The sequence below is a fragment of the Hoplias malabaricus genome, chromosome 7 (genome assembly GCF_029633855.1).
Source record: "Hoplias malabaricus isolate fHopMal1 chromosome 7, fHopMal1.hap1, whole genome shotgun sequence".
In the NCBI taxonomy this organism is placed as follows: domain Eukaryota; kingdom Metazoa; phylum Chordata; class Actinopteri; order Characiformes; family Erythrinidae; genus Hoplias; species Hoplias malabaricus.
Window position 1 is genome coordinate 32,792,934 of NC_089806.1, and position 14,732 is coordinate 32,807,665.

A 14,732-nucleotide genomic window follows, 5' to 3' on the forward strand; every position below is an offset into this window, starting at 1 on the left:
ACATAAATAAAATAGTTACTTAAAACATTGTTTCACGTATAATTGTAATTCAAGAAATATGTGACATTAAATCAGTGTTATTGTCCATAAGATACACCTGTGAATAAAACGGCAGTTTTAATATTGAAAGTATTAGTGAGTGTGTGTGTGTTCGAGAAGGGACGCTGAAAACTTGTCTTACATGAATAAGCAGGTAGAATCATGTGCCTTTTGTGAAATGGAAACAGAAAGAGATTTCAGATTTCATAGAACCCGTTAAAAGCAATGTATTTTGGATATAAACAAGTGTTATGTGGGTTTTTTATGTGATTTTTTAAAAATATATATTATCAACTCATCATAATAGATTGCATTATTAGAATTGTGGTGACAGGAAGTGGTTGTTGCAACATCTACAACAAATATGTGCATTAAAACTTCTCATTACTTTAAGCAATGTTCCAGAGATTAGACAGAACACATTTAACCATTTTATATAATGACATAGCTTTTAGAGGCACAAACTTATTCAGATTCAGAAATACTTTATTGATCCCAGAGGGAAATTGCTGTTGTTACAGTTACATTTATATAAAGAATAAACACTCTAATAATCTAATAAAATTTCTAACAAGAGAAATTTGCAATATGTACATATTTACATTCTTAAAAATACAGTATAGTGGCATTGGCTGTGATAATAAATATTAAATATACTGTATGGAATATTGCACCTCTGAATTATTGCACACATTAAGAAAAATAAATCATATTATTATTGTTACTGTACATATGAACAGTATAAAGTGGTACTGAGTATTGCACGGATGAATCATGATGTCACACATTGAGGGAGGAGTTATTGAGTTTGATGGCCACAGGTAGAAAACACCTCCTGTGTCGCTCTGTAGTGCATTTCGGTGGAATGAGTCTTGCACTAAATGTGGTCCTGTGTTTCTTCGCTGTGTCATAGAGTGGGTGGAAGCCATTGTCCATAATGGCCTGTAGCTTAGTTAGCATCCTCCTCTCCAACACTGCCACCAGCGAGTCCAGCTCCACACCCACACCGTCACCGGCCTTGCTGATCAGTTTGTTAAGTCTGTTGGCATCTGCTACCCTCAGCCTGCTGCCCCAGCATGCAACAGCATATAGGATATGACTCACCACCACAGACTCAAAGAAGACCATGAGCATAGTCCGGCAGATGTTGAAGGACCTCAATTTCTATTAAAGAAGCTAAGAATCTCCAGTAAGAATGTTAAACAATTGGACAATTATATTTTGGACATATCCAGTTTGTGCAATATCCAGGTTTGTGTAATAATCTGAGTTTATTTGCTTTTTTTTTCAACATGTGTTTTTAATGAACTAAGTGATGTTTTTCTTACTACAACTGTGAAGCACCGTTTTGAAATTGTGTTGTAATTTTATGCAATCATTCATTCATTTCCTTAGCAGCTATTCTACAGCTATAAGTGTTTGCCACAGTGTCAGTGAACCAGTTTGAGCCTGTTCCCTGTTCTCAAGCTCCCATTTATGAGAAATGGACAAACTGATCTTTGTCCTTTGGAGCAGGGCTGTAATTTCGAGAAAAATGTCTCCTTTGACACCTTTTGAGACTGTATACATATTTATTTAGTGTCAGGAACTGCAGTCTAGGTGTCCAACAACTTAAAAATAATTTAAAATATTCTTTGATTTTCAGGACCTCAGTAAATGTTATTTACAAAAATAAAAGTTATTATGTTGGCACATATCATTGTGGTCTCACAAAAGAGACAGCTGTGTTTGCTGTCAAGCTTTGACCACATTTATTTGTTTTTTAATTTTAAGATGAACCTATTACAAACCCCCACAATCGGACATTTTTTAAAGTGCAAAAAAGCAAGAATATGTGTTTTTTTTTATTTTTCTTGAAGCTTTATTAAACTAAATTAAGCTTACAAAAAATAATTCCAACATGTTTACTGAGCAATCGGATTTTTTTCTTGTGCTTTTATTATTACTATTATTATTATTATTATTCATTCATTCATCCGTTCATTGTCTTGTAACGGCTTATCCATTTCAGGCTTGCGTTGGGACCAGAGCCTACCCGGAATCACTGGGCTCAAGGCAGTAACACACACTGGAGGGGGCACCAGTCCTTCACAGTGCGACACACACTCACATATTCACTCACACATTCACACCTCTGGACACGTTTTGAGTCACCAATTTACCTAGCAATGTGTGTTTTTATGACAGTGAGAGGAAACCCATGCGGACACGGGGAGCACACACCAAACTCTTCACAGAGAGTCACCCGGAGTGGGACTGGAACCCCCAACCCCAGATCCCTGGAGCTGTGTGACAGCGACACTACCTTTTGCGCCACAGTGCCGCCCTAATTTTTTTTAAAGATTTGTTTTATTAAATACAAATAAAATGTTTAATATAAGGCCTATCACACACTCAATAAAAAAGTGGGGACAGGGGTCAGATTTTGAAATGATTAAGGAAAACTGGAGAAAATATAGGGTACATCTGACAGAGCCTGACCTTTGATATCTTAGATGACACCGCACAAGAAACATTCAGGCTACAGTGATGTGAGAAATTTCTGTTGATGTAGAGGCAAACCCCAGTAATTTAGACAGACAGATGAAGTTTTTTCTTGGGATGTCCATGGTAGTTTCAGCAAAACAATGCCAGACATTATTCTATACAGGCTACTCTACAGCTGCAGTTTTCCCAGTGGGTGAAGCAATATTACATCAGGAAATTTTTACCTTCTGGATCTGAATTTGCCACCTCTGTGGCTGAATGCCATCATATACCCACTGAAGGTACAAACCTTTAATGTAAATCCTGCTATAAAGAGCACACACTGTTGCTGAATACCATAGGGTTTGTAAGAAATATTGGATAAGCAGAGGGCTGTTCCGCAAAGAAGATTTCTCAACTTAACTGAAGACTGTCCAAAAAGAATCGCCCTCAAGTCTGTTCCTATTGTACATGCTTAAGTTATCTGGCAAAAATGAGAAACCCTTTTCGTGAAATACCCCTCTAATTTCCATAAACCTTTGGCCATATAGTGTTTTGGTTGATGTGATATGGGTCTGGATCAGGCATGTGCACAGATAGACCCCTAGTGGTGATCAAGCACTTGCCCTTTTGCCCTGGATGAGAAAAGTGCCCTTTCTAATGGAGCCCATTTCTTTGAGTTCTTGTGAGAATTCTGCCCTGATCTGATCCACAGCACGCACAAGCTCCTGCCTTGCCCTTCCTTACTCCTCCTCCAGGTAGCACTCATGCAGTGCTGAGCGCCAGGCCAAACCGCTGTTATACACTTTTCCTCTGACCAACAGCATCAGACAGGTAACAACAGTGTTTGTGCAATCACTGACGTTATTTGGTGCAAAATTATCCATAACACTTAATATTATAGTGCCGCTGAAAACATGATGTGGCTACTGGCCCGACGTTAAAAGAAAGAAAAAAAGGGGGGGCAGGTGCATTTAGGCCTATGTAGGTGCATCACACCCACTGAAACCTCTTACTTTTTCATACAAAGAGCACCCATGCATAATGTATAGCCTACACGTTTTGTACTGAGTCATGAAATACGTGATTTCAAAGCCGAGTTCAGCTGTTAACAGACATTTGTCATGTTTAATGAGGGGGGGAGGGGGACAAACTGCAGCACAGATTTTTAATACAGAATTACTATTTTAGAATTTAGACAAGCTGACTAGTTTTGTTCCATTTAAAATCTTACTTAATACTTACGTGCATATTATTGCCTTGTTATTTAATTAGATGCGTATTGTGGTGCAGCACGTAGTGTCGCAGTCACACAGCTCCAGGGGCCTGGAGGTTGTGGGTTCGATTCCCGCTCTGGGTGACTGCCTGTGAGGAGTTGGTGTGTAATAATCACCAATTAGATTGGTGTGAGTAGTTTTTCTGGTTTTTTCTTAGGTTTGTCCTCATTTGCCTGTATTTCCTGCAGCTTATTCTGTACACTAACACCTGTCAAGTTTTGTTAGACTAATTAGTTTATTCAAAGAAGAGATCTACTAATTCAGGACAAATTCTTCATGATTCAACATTTAAGATGTAAACAAAGTAGGGTGGGCACAATAAGCTAAGGCTTCAGCCTGTACCTTTTTGGTTTGTATTTGATTTTGTTTTGACTGTCATGTCTATAATTTTACATTTCTTGTCATTATTGTTGTTTCCTTTTTAACTATATTCATTTTGACAATCAAACCAAATTAGACACTAAATACTTAATCTAAATCCACTTTTATTAGATGCTAAATGATTGTGATGAAATGCTAAGTCATAAACATAAGTTGGGTGGCAGGGTGGTGCAAAGGTAGTGTCGTGGTCACACAGCTCCAGGGACTTTGGAGGTTGTGGGTTCCAGTCCCACTCCAGGTGACTGTCTGTGAGGTGTTTGGTGTGTTCTCCCTGTGTCTGCTTGGGTTTCCTCCCACAGTCCAAAAACACACGTTGGTAGGTGGATTGGCGACCCAAAGTGTCCACACTCACAGTAAATGTGTGAGTGTGTGTCGCCCTGTGAAAGACTAGTGCCCCCTCCATGGTGTGTTTCCTGCCTTGTGCCCAGTGATTCCAGGTAAGCTCTGGACCCTCCATGGCTCTGAACTGGATAAGCAGTTACAGACAATGAATGACTGAAATGCATAAACATAAGTTGCTAAGTCATTATTACATAGTGAATGTTTAAAAATGAATATAATGTTTGGCCAGATATAGCGTTCTCTTCTGTAGTGATTTGATCTCTAATTTAAATGCCACACTAAAAGCCACCTATTCTTTTTCTGCTGGTGTGCTTCAAAACAATTTGTTATCTAAAGTCTGCAAATCATTTGCAACACATTTCCAAAACAAAATAACCTCTCATAGAGAGGGAATAGCTCAGACTGGTCAAACAAGACCCTATGGCCTTTCAACGGTGCTGACATTCTTTTATTAATGATCTAAAACAGTTGATGGAGCTTGGTACACACAGAGTGTTTTGGGGTAGGTTTTATTATTTATTTTTTCTTTTGTGGGGGAGGGGGTGTATCAGGTAATTACACTTTTTGTATATTTTTGACTGCATTTTTTGTTATTTTATTAAACTTATTAAATCTTGGTGCACCATTGATACATTGAAACATTTTGAATCTAATCTTGAAAATGGGTTTGAACTCTCTGGCTTAGTGTTAAATTGGTTGGAATCAATTGTAAACAGTGGCGGTTCTAGCTTGTGTGACACCATGAGTGAACCCACAGAGGGTGCTCCAGCTCCAAAATATTTTAGAAATAGAACAAATTTGCAGTGAAATACAGTATTTAAGACATACAGAGCCAGATACACTACACTTATTATTACACAATATACATTTTTAAGATAACTGATCAGGCAATGTATTCACTAAATAACAGCACAGTAGCAAATACAACTACAGGAAACCCTTATGATTTCACCTCACTAAATCAATACTAAAGTTGTGATACAGGCAATTTCTGAATTTCTACACATTATTGAAGAGAATTTTGCATTGAAGAGAATTTACATCCCCCTCCCCTTTTCCTCTAGTGCTTGTCAAAATGAAGGGGCAAAGTCAACCCAGGTGCTGTTATAACATAAACTAGACACATGGTGGAACTAATAGGAAAACAGACAACAGGGAAGCTGCATGACTCATGAGAAAATCATGATGACAGGCCGCCCGCCTCAAAAGTTTTAACTAAGCTACTTTCATTTAGTAACATGATGAGGAGCACAAATATCACCCTTTAATTTTTTTCAGCATCGCATGCTGCCCCCTGCACAATGCAGCCCTGGGGAACTGCCCATGTGGCCAGTACCTAAATCCACCACTGATGGTAATCAAAAGTAATTAATAGGCAATTTAAAGATTCTCTGGATATAATTAATAAAGTATCAAAGTAAAAGTTTTGTGGAGTCCCACAAAGTCTGATTTTAGGGCACTTGCTTTTTGTATATTGTTGCTGTCTGAAGAAAACATGTATCTCCTTTTTAGCCAATATTTCAGTTTACTATTATGTTCTATTACGAATAAAATATTGATATTTGCCATCTCCATATCAATGCATTCAGTTTTTATTCACAATTTGTTTAGTGTCCCAACCTTTTTGGAATCCGGTTTGTACATTTTCAGGCCTAAAATTAAGGAGCCACACCATAACTTCTCTCAACACTGTGTTATAGATGTGTGGGGAAACGGCCTACTACCCACACGGAAAGGCTATTGAAACAACTTTCTCTAATAAGCTCATTTATTTATTCATTGTGGTGCACTACATCATCATCTAGTTCGCTCAGTGAAATACAAGCTATAATTATTAGAAAAATAACAAGTCCCTGGAATGTGAGTGAAGCTTATAAACTGAATAAAAACAAAACAATGACTGTCATACACATACACATACATATACACCATAACTTCGGTGAAATTACATGGTAAAATCTCATAACTCGCCTATTTTGAAAAAACTCTGTTGGCTGCTTGAATTTTTAAGGACAGATTTAAGAATGGCCAAGCTCCTTCCTTTGTGTAACTCACTGAATATAGATATTTGTTTAAATTTCAGCACACAGATTTAGACATGTGGAATCTGGCTTTCTGGATTTTTTGACTTTCTGAGGGAAATGTAGGACACATGGAGGGACCTTTTCTATATCTAGGCTTCAAAACTGTGGAATGCTAATCCTCTTTTAATTACATTTTCCACTCAGACCTTACTCAATACTACATGTATAGCTCAATAAATAAAAAAATTATTAATATGTAATATATTTAAATGTATTATTATTATTGTTGTTGTTGTTGTTGTTATTATTATACCTGGGGGGAGGGGTAATGATGAAGGCTCGTGCCGTGCTTTGTTTCTCCACACAGGGGCAGCACCGCGGAGCGAGAGATAAAACAGAGACGCGTAGATCGTGTGCGACATCTACGTCAGTTCCTCAGAAGCGATGGCAGAACCTGAGTATGTATCCCGTTTTGTTTACATTTTAATCTGACTTAATCCGCCTTTTTAAACCTTACGCTATATGTTTACCTTTTGATAATCTCACACCTGTGTTATAAACGATCGTCTGAGCAGACTATTTTACAAATTAGGCAGAAATTAAACCGTGATTTTAATGAAAACTGGTCCGCGTCTCACACATGGGTCTGAAGGAGGAGGAGTTATAAACCACTCGGACTGTTTCAACCGGTCTTTCACCTGTACTGCATAATAACATTATTTGTTCGATATTTCTTAATATCTTAATCTTCTTAATATTATTTGACCTCTCAATTTCAACGAATTATTAAACGTTAGACTTGCGAATTTGTGCTTCAACATCTGCTCTAAACACTTGGAGCTCCACTGCAGTAACAGTTGTTACACAAAAAAGGCAATCATCACAGATAAATTAAGGCTACTGTAGCAGTTCATTAATAAAAATATTATACTGTACTATGTCTTAAATGTGTATGGCCCAGTGTGTTGTTTGTATGCGAGAATTATCTAGAAATCCTAGGGCTGATGTTGATAAAGCAGGCTAAATAAGGAAGAGGCGAATAAAAGTTACTTAACCTCATTCACTAAATTTTAGCTTTTTGTCAACAGTGTATTTAAAAAAACATACAGTATGAGAAGTGCAGAGGAAAACTTAAGCAAAGAGATGTTATGGCATTAGTTGCAACTTTCAGAAGAACAAGCTTCATATATGTTTAGTCGAGAATATTATTTTCCTTGTCAATATAGTGGCTGTGACTAATAGGTGCCCCAGTGTTATGATTAATTAAAATCATACACAGGATAAGATGTAACATATCCAATACCAATCCATTAGAGCTTTACACTTTTGTTTCTACACCTACCAACACAGGTTGCTGTTTATGATCCAACCAGCTACATCTAGTAACATTTAAATGAAAAAAAATATCCTACACCTGCCCACTAAGGTTGCTGTGGCCAGACTAGACCTTTCAGCTACTTCTGATAATTCCTTCAAAACTGGCCTTAATCTTTTGGCCCCTGATGCTGAACTGCACAAGCAAGCGTGTGGCAGACTACAAATCCCCTCACACCTATTTCTGTCATCTTACATGGGCCTACCACCACAAACCATGAAAATAACTTGAACTGAATAACACGAAATGAATATGAAATGCATCAGCTGCATTAAAAGCAGTAGGCCTATATGTAGTCTACTAGGTCTTACTGTATTAAATGAGGGAATACTATTTCAAGTCCTTTCATTTGTGTCCCAACTAGGGGTGGGTGATTACAGCCCATGATACTTTGTGTGTATTTTCTTGATGATATACTTGGCGATAAGATGAAACAATGAAAAATACTTTTATTAATTTCAAGAACACACTACTGCAACAAAAAAATACATGATACATTATTAATTATATTAGATATATGTAATATGTATTAAAATTATTGTTGTATTTATTGAAAAGGTTTATTTTACTACAAGTGTAATTTCAATCATTGAGAGCCACTTTCCACCGTCCTTCACTCTGCCTAAACGACTCATGTAAAGAAAATAAGCCATATTATGGCTAATTTAGTGACGTTGTTAGATAAACATGTTATGATATCGCAATGTTGATTTTTTTTATTTTTTTTATTTATTTTTTTTTAAATCACTTTAAATATTATTTGGTAGGTGGATTGGTGACTCAAGTGTCCATAGGTGTGAGTGAATGTGTGTGTGTCACTGCCCATAGTGTTTGTGAAATATTGCAGTTGCCCTAAGGTGATCAAAAAAGGTGTTGTTTCTTCTTCTAAACAGTTGTTTTAACTGGACTTTGGGTTTTTGTCAAATATTAAATCAAATTTGGTCAAATGTGAATCCATTCCAAAGTATTGCGCTCTACTGAGAAACATGTCTATCAAACATGCACTCTCTTGACTGTTAATTTCTAATTTTTTTAATTTCTATATTTTTTTTTTTTAGAAAACAGAAGGTTATTAAGTTGGTTCCTGAGAACCTTCTCAAAAAGAGAAAAGCTTATCAAGCCATTAAAGCGACTCAAGCCAAGCTTGCTTTACTTGAAAAGAGAAAGGTAAATTCAGCACCTCAATGCATACTTTCTAGACAAAACTGAAAAATGAGATATGAATAGAACCCTTTTTCTCCCCTCCTAACAGGTACCTAAAGGACAGGACATTAAGTTTGTTCGCCTTGAAGAGTTTCTCAAGGACAGCAAAAAGAGGCATCGGGATAATGTCCGTTTGCAGAGAGCCAAGCACAGACCTCCCCCTCCAATGCCACCAGCCAAGAACACTTTGGCATTTGCTGTTCGTGTTCGAATGTAAGCTTTGTTTCTGCATCTTTATTTAAATGTTCTGATATCTGAAATGTTGGCATCAGTCATGCTGATAATTTATTTATTGTCTTATTCATTTAGGTGGTTTTAATGAACTTACTAATATATTTTTCTTTCAAGGATCAAAGGTGTCAGTCCCCAAGTTAGGAAGGTCATTCAGATGTTGAGGCTGCGGAAATTATTCAGTGGTAGCTTCATCAAAATCAGCAAGACATCTCTAAATATGCTGAGAGTAATTGAACCATATGTTGCCTGGGGGTAAGAAGTCCACTTTTGCTCTTACATTGTGATGCACTGACATTTATAAAATGTAGAAATTAGATTTGTTTTACTTGAACAAGCATTTTGGAGCATTGAGTCATTCATAAATAAACTGGTAAAAAATTCACAGAACATTTAATGATTAGAGTATAATAATAAGTCCATTAAAATTCAGGGAATTTAGTTGGGAAGCATGATTCTAAATCAGTTTCATCTACTTTGAAAGTGACCACAAGTGCATTGGAAAGACAAACGGAATGCAATACATAAAAGGGATTTTGCTAGTGGTGGCCACTGTTTTGCCTGTTGCTATTCTCCTTGTCACTTCCAGTGGCATGAGATGGTACCTTCTGCCCATTCAGGTTGCCTAGGTAATCCAGCTCCTCCAGGATGGCACAACCATAAGGGAAGGCTTGCTTTGTCTTCCAGCACAGTCTCAAGAGCATGGAGATGCCAGAACATGATTTCCGGCTGGCTACTACTGGTGTGCATGTTTCTGACAAACTGTGAGACACATTGAGGGTGGCATGAGGGCCCAATGTCCTCTAATGTGACCTGTTCTCACAGCCCAGGGATCTTCATGGTGCCAAACAGTGCCCAGCCTCATGTGGCTCGTGAGTGTAGGTTCTTCCTGGATAACAAAGGCATTTATGCCATTGACTGGCCTTCGTGTTCTTCAGATGTGAATCCAGTAAAGAACCCCTGGGGCATTACTTAAAAGTGCACATATCGCTGCCAAGTAGCTCTACAAATTGTGCACAAGCTCCATGACTCCCTGATTCAGGTGTGGGAGGAGATCCCCTGTCTTATCAGAAGCATGTCCAGATGTTGTCAAGAGTGCATACAGGAATGTTGTGGGCCATACACCACTGAGTGACATTTGAGTTGCTGTAATTAAACCTGGATAATTGCAAATTGGATCAACGTGTGATTTTTAAATATTTACATTGATTCATTTTTAATTTTTTAATAATTCCATCCTTCGGTTGGTGATTTTGGTTCCCAATGAAAGTCATGTCATTGTTCTCAAAGGATTACTTGCGTCAGTATTTTGTTGCCCTTTTTTGTGCAGTCTGCATAATCAAATATCAGTTTAAGATCTGTCAAACCTAAATATCTGTATGATGTCAGTAATTTTTAAAACCTATGCCATGTATGTTTGATTTCAATATCATATACTCTTATATTAAATATGTACACCTTATTGATTTGTTAATAAATGTGAATTCTAATAGATGAAATGAGTCTTAGCTTTTCTTGTCTAAACTTTGGTTCCTTGACAGATTTCCCAATCTGAAGTCCGTTCGAGAGCTCATCTTGAAAAGAGGCCAGCTAAAGGTTGATAAAAGAAAGATTCCTCTTACAGACAACACAGTTATCGAAGAACATCTAGGTAAGAGTTACACAGCTGCAGTGAGAAAAATAACCTGTTGTTCTGTTCTTTTCTCTCTCTTTTTTTTTTTTTTTTTTTTTTTGTCTTCTCAAAACATAAGTAAAATCATAAAAACACAATGTAATATCTATGCACCTCTTAACTGTTTCCATTTGATTATTGTAGGAAAATATGGTATCATCTGCCTGGAGGATCTCATTCATGAGATCTACTCAACTGGGAAGAATTTCAAGGTGGTGAACAGGTTCCTCTGGCCATTCTGCTTGTCTGTACCACGGCATTCTGCCAGAGATAAAGTCGGCCTTTTGAAGGAGATGGGTGAACCGGGACCTAGAGCTGGGGACATTAACAGTGTCATCAGGAAATTTAATTGAACATCAAGGGTTAATCTTACCCGAACTCTGATTTTACAGAGCCAGTTACTGGATTTGTTTCTTTTACCTTTTCCTTTTTATTGGAATAGATACCATGCTCTGCAAGATCATTCAGCTCATCACACCAAAGATGGACTTGGTGTCAAACTATTATCCTCAAGAAGGAATGAATGGACCAGAATTTTTCATGAACAGTTTGAATGGTTGGAAAACTACTTGTTATTGGAATTAGTACTGTTTCAGTGGTAATGAAGCTTTTTCCTTTATATCAATAAATATCACATTCAGAATTGTTTAGACTGCATTCTAATTAGCCATTAATGTGATAATATTAACTAGACAACTAGAGAGGAAATTGAAAGACCTTCAAATGACCTACAACCGCTCTGGCTGTGTGTTCACGGTCCCTATTGCACTAGTGTGTGTGTTCACTGCCACAGATGGGTTAAATACGGAAGACACATTTTGTACGATGATACATAATTGCCCCTTTTAAAACAAATAAACAACGAAAAAAAAAACTGGAGCTTATTAAACAATCCTATAGTAATTTGCCAGTTACCACCTCAGCATGGTGGTGATTAAATTAAACGTAGTTAATGTGCAGAATTTGTAAACATATTTATAAACATAGCGCATATATATATATATATATAAAATGTGTGTAAATGTATTATTATTTTTATGATAATTATAACCACTGCCCCCACAAGGATATGCATATTACATAAATTAATAAACATTTCATGGTAGTTCTTTCTAATAAAATCCTAGCTGTTAATGCTAAATCATGAACTAAGCTGTGGGTCACAAATACTGGGGATCTTCCCTGGCAATGCTCCACTAGTCCCCTAATGTTGTTATTTACAGTTCCTGCCTGCTTTTGGGCTTTCTTTTATCTAAATTTACATTTTGCACTGAGGATAAAGTTAGTATTTAGAGAATAAACAGCCATACAAATTTGGCCTTGTTTTATCCTGACTGAAGTAGTATGCCCTGCTGAAAAAAAGAGCAGAGGTTGTATATCATGATTTATGTTAGGTGCTGGTTTAGAGGGTCAGCAGCAGAGTCATTGTGCCAAAACCTAAACGTATTCTATGTTAGTTTGTTGATCTGCATAAATGTGTGCCAGCTTTGGTGGTCATTATTTGTTTTTCTGCAGAAATGCTGGCTCAGACTTTCATGAGCAAAATTCTGCTATAGATACGGGAACCTACAGTAATTAGTTTTACAGGAACATTTTTATGTTTTATTTATATATATATATACACAAAAAAGTGTAGATTTCTTAATGTACTGGGTAAAAGAATTAGTAATTTTCTTATTAAAATGGCTCCAATGTTCCCCTGGGGAGTGACACTTTGATTTCTGAAACTTTTTCTCTGATCACTAGGAGACTTCAAGCAAAGTTTTAATTTAAATATTTAAAATTTTGCATATATTACTCCAAGCTGATTTTGTCATTTTACTAACCACATGATTAGGGTTATGTGAGACATAGCTATCAGCCGCTTTTGCTTTATATCACACCTGATTTGAACATCGTCGCTGTCCGATCAAAAACATGCATCTCCATTTTTGTTGATTTTTATTTTACTGCATCATTAAAACACAGCACATGTCCTTCACACTTTGTAAACATTTTCATGATGAATGGACCAATAGAAATGCTCCAAAATTACTTGAAATAAAATCTTTATACATTGACTTCCGTTAAAATTTAAGGAAGATTTTTTTTTTCCATCTCCTGTAACTTGATTGGACAACAACGATAGACTAGGATAAACATTCTTTTTAACAGACAAATTATCTATAATAGAATGGTTTAAAGACAACCATGTCAATCCTGGTCTGGCTTCATTACTCTGCAACATGGTTAACTAGTGAGTTTTTTGCAGCAGATGCAGTTATGAATGAAAATATTAATATTATCCAGTTCAGGGTCGCAGTGGGTCCGGAGCCTACCCAGAATCATAGAGCGCAAGGCAGGAACACACCCTGGAGGGGGTGCCAGTCCTTCATTGGGTGACATAAACTCACATTCACTTGCGCACCCACATGAGAACATATTTGAGTCGCCAATCCACCTACCAATGTGTGTTTTTGGACAATGGGAGGAAACTGGAGTGGTGAGACTGCGACACTACCTGCTGCACCACCGGGTCACCCTTCTTCAGTGATCAGCCACTGCTATATTGTAATTCATTTTACTTATAAATGCTCATCAAAGTGATGTGTTTTAAAAATACGCCAAAGGTTTCCTTGACATTTTATCACAGATTTCAGAAGTGTCTTAAAATGATACAACAACAGATGACCTAGAAAAACAAGCTTTATAAAATGGTTGAAACTTCTGTATGTTTCTCTATGTTGTGTAAATAATAATGTGGAATTACTTGTCAAGGGTGGCACTGAGGCGCAGGTAGTGTCGCAGTCACACAGCTCCAGGGATCTAGGGTTGGGGTTTCGAGTCCTGCTCTGGGTGACTGTGTTCTCCCCGTGTCTGCATGGGTATCCTCCAGGTGCTCCGGTTTCCTCCCACGATCCAAAAACACAAGTTGATAGGTGGATTGGCGACTCAAAAGTGTCCATAGGTGTGAATGTGTGTGTTGTCCTGTGAAGGACTGGTGCCCCCTCCAGGGTGTATTCCTGCCTTGCGCCCAATGGTTCCAGGTAGGGTCTGGACCCACCGCGACCCTGAACTGGATAAGTGGTTACAGAAAATGAATAAATGAATGAATTATTTGTCATTTTACAATGTACAACGAAATGTGTCTTCCGCATTTAACCCATTTGTGGCAGCGAACATATACACTAGTGCACAAGGGGCTGTGAACTCTCACCCAGAGTGGCGGGCCCGGGGAGCATTTGGGGGTTCAGTGCTTTGCCCAAGGGTACTTCAGCCAAGGACGTTCCTGCTGGGATTGAATCAGCAACCCTCTGGTACCAAGCCCGGTCCTCTAACCATTAGGCCAAGGCTGCCTAACAGTTGAATTGTGGAAATGTTCATCATGATTATGATCATGATTGAAACTACAGAAATCTGTATTTTTAAGAAATATATATAAATCATACAGACAAGGCTAATAGTCCCCAGAGTATACTCTTACGAACAAAATAGACATAGATTATATAATGTGTCCAATGAGATGTTCATTGACATAATCAAGCAAACAGGTATGTTCTTCAACAAACAAGTTTTCACATGGTGAATTCTAACAATGATTAATTCTTAAAATTATCAGTTATAACGTTGAGCAAAATCAAGCCACTTTTCACCTTAGAGTAACTTATTAAATCCCATTTCTTTATGATGGTAGTGACGGTAACCAGGAGTCACGGTGTCTACAAAGGCAAAAATAGACTTTG

General features: G+C 37.4%; 1 protein-coding gene across 1 annotated transcript; it reads left to right on the forward strand.

Annotated features, from left to right (window-relative positions):
- The first annotated feature begins 6,939 nt into the window (after positions 1-6,939).
- rpl7l1 (ribosomal protein L7-like 1) lies at positions 6,940-12,924 on the forward strand. The gene is made up of 6 exons (XM_066676633.1): positions 6,940-6,987; positions 8,963-9,071; positions 9,157-9,320; positions 9,456-9,593; positions 10,880-10,989; positions 11,155-12,924. Exons 1-6 carry the CDS (start codon positions 6,974-6,976, stop codon positions 11,361-11,363), a joined length of 744 nt encoding a protein of 247 aa, XP_066532730.1. The 5' UTR covers positions 6,940-6,973; the 3' UTR covers positions 11,364-12,924.
- The last annotated feature ends 1,808 nt before the right edge of the window (positions 12,925-14,732 follow it).